This window comes from Dendrobium catenatum, unplaced genomic scaffold, assembly GCF_001605985.2.
Source record: "Dendrobium catenatum unplaced genomic scaffold, ASM160598v2 original_scaffold_18405, whole genome shotgun sequence".
Lineage (NCBI taxonomy): Eukaryota > Viridiplantae > Streptophyta > Magnoliopsida > Asparagales > Orchidaceae > Dendrobium > Dendrobium catenatum.
Window position 1 is genome coordinate 1 of NW_021336865.1, and position 1,177 is coordinate 1,177.

Sequence of the window (1,177 nt, forward strand, 5' to 3'; positions counted from 1 at the left end):
TCACCATTTCCTACGTGATCATATTCAAGCCAAGCATATCAATCTGCATCCGCTCAACACTGTGGACCAGCTCGCATATCTCTTCACAAAGCCTCTATCAACCAGACGTTTCCAGCACCTGCGTACCAAACTAACGGTTCAACCAGAACCATCACTTTGCAGGGAAGTATTAGCATAAGCTACAACATCAACAGCTACAGTAGCTTCTTCCTCCTCTCCGGCAACTACAGCAACAAACCACGGCCTCCACTAACGCTCCAACGGCTTCTAACACAGAGACCACATGGAATAATCATAGTGGTGTCAATAATAACAAACCAACCCATCACCATCGTACACATGTCATAAGCTTTGGTTATAAATAGTCACTGTAGCACCTAAAACAATATGATGAATTACAGCGAAATTACTATAGCTTTCTCCTCTGCTTTCCTCTGTGTTACATTTGTCTTGCAGGTCGAAGCTCTCCTTTTCTACGTACATAGAAATATCAATGAAAGAACGTACATAGCAATCAAGAAGTATTATATACAATAACTAACTATAACCGGAAAAGAAATAAAATCAGGGAAATTGTTTACGCACGAGAGCCAATCTTGGTGGCCGAATGCCCAACCGTTCCGTGGATCGCAGCCGATCGATCCGATGCCGTCCCTCCTCCATCTTCCTCAAAAGATCAATCGGACGGAATCGGACAGCGGCGCCGAACTGCCTCAGCCTCTTTGGCGCACTACGAACGGCGACCCCCCGACCGATGGATCCCTCGAGGGCGTTCATTAGGTTCAGCTGAGCGGAGAACAACCAAACAAACATCATTGCCGCCATCGCCAGCCCGAACAAAAACCAGTGCGTATGCCACAGCGTACCCTTTCGTGGTCGCCCCCTTCGTTCTGGCTGCCAAGGCGTGTCTGCCATGCCCCCATCGGAGGCAGCATCACAGCCCCAGTCGGCCTGAGCCGGCCGCCGCGGGAAGAGCTTCCGCATTCTCGCTCGTTTCGATAGGTGAAGATACAAACGGAAATCCCAGACAGATCCGCCAATGTCGCGGGGTAGGAGTGTAAATCCGGGGAGTATTTGGTATCGGATTTATTCGCAGTAGGTAAATCCAGCCAAACGCAAATCGTGGCTCTTTAAATCCGGCAAATCCGTAAATCCAGGATTTGCGGATTTACGCCTT

The 1,177-nt window shown here is 48.9% G+C and overlaps 1 protein-coding gene across 1 annotated transcript; it reads right to left on the reverse strand.

The window, feature by feature from the left end:
- Positions 1-344: 344 nt before the first annotated feature.
- On the reverse strand, positions 345-1,066 carry LOC114578418. Its single transcript, XM_028691586.1, has 2 exons — positions 586-1,066; positions 345-473 (listed from the first exon to the last, which is right to left on the reverse strand). The coding sequence occupies exons 1-2, from the start codon at positions 982-984 to the stop codon at positions 396-398; spliced, it is 477 nt and encodes a 158-aa protein (XP_028547419.1). The 5' UTR covers positions 985-1,066; the 3' UTR covers positions 345-395.
- Positions 1,067-1,177: the final 111 nt, after the last annotated feature.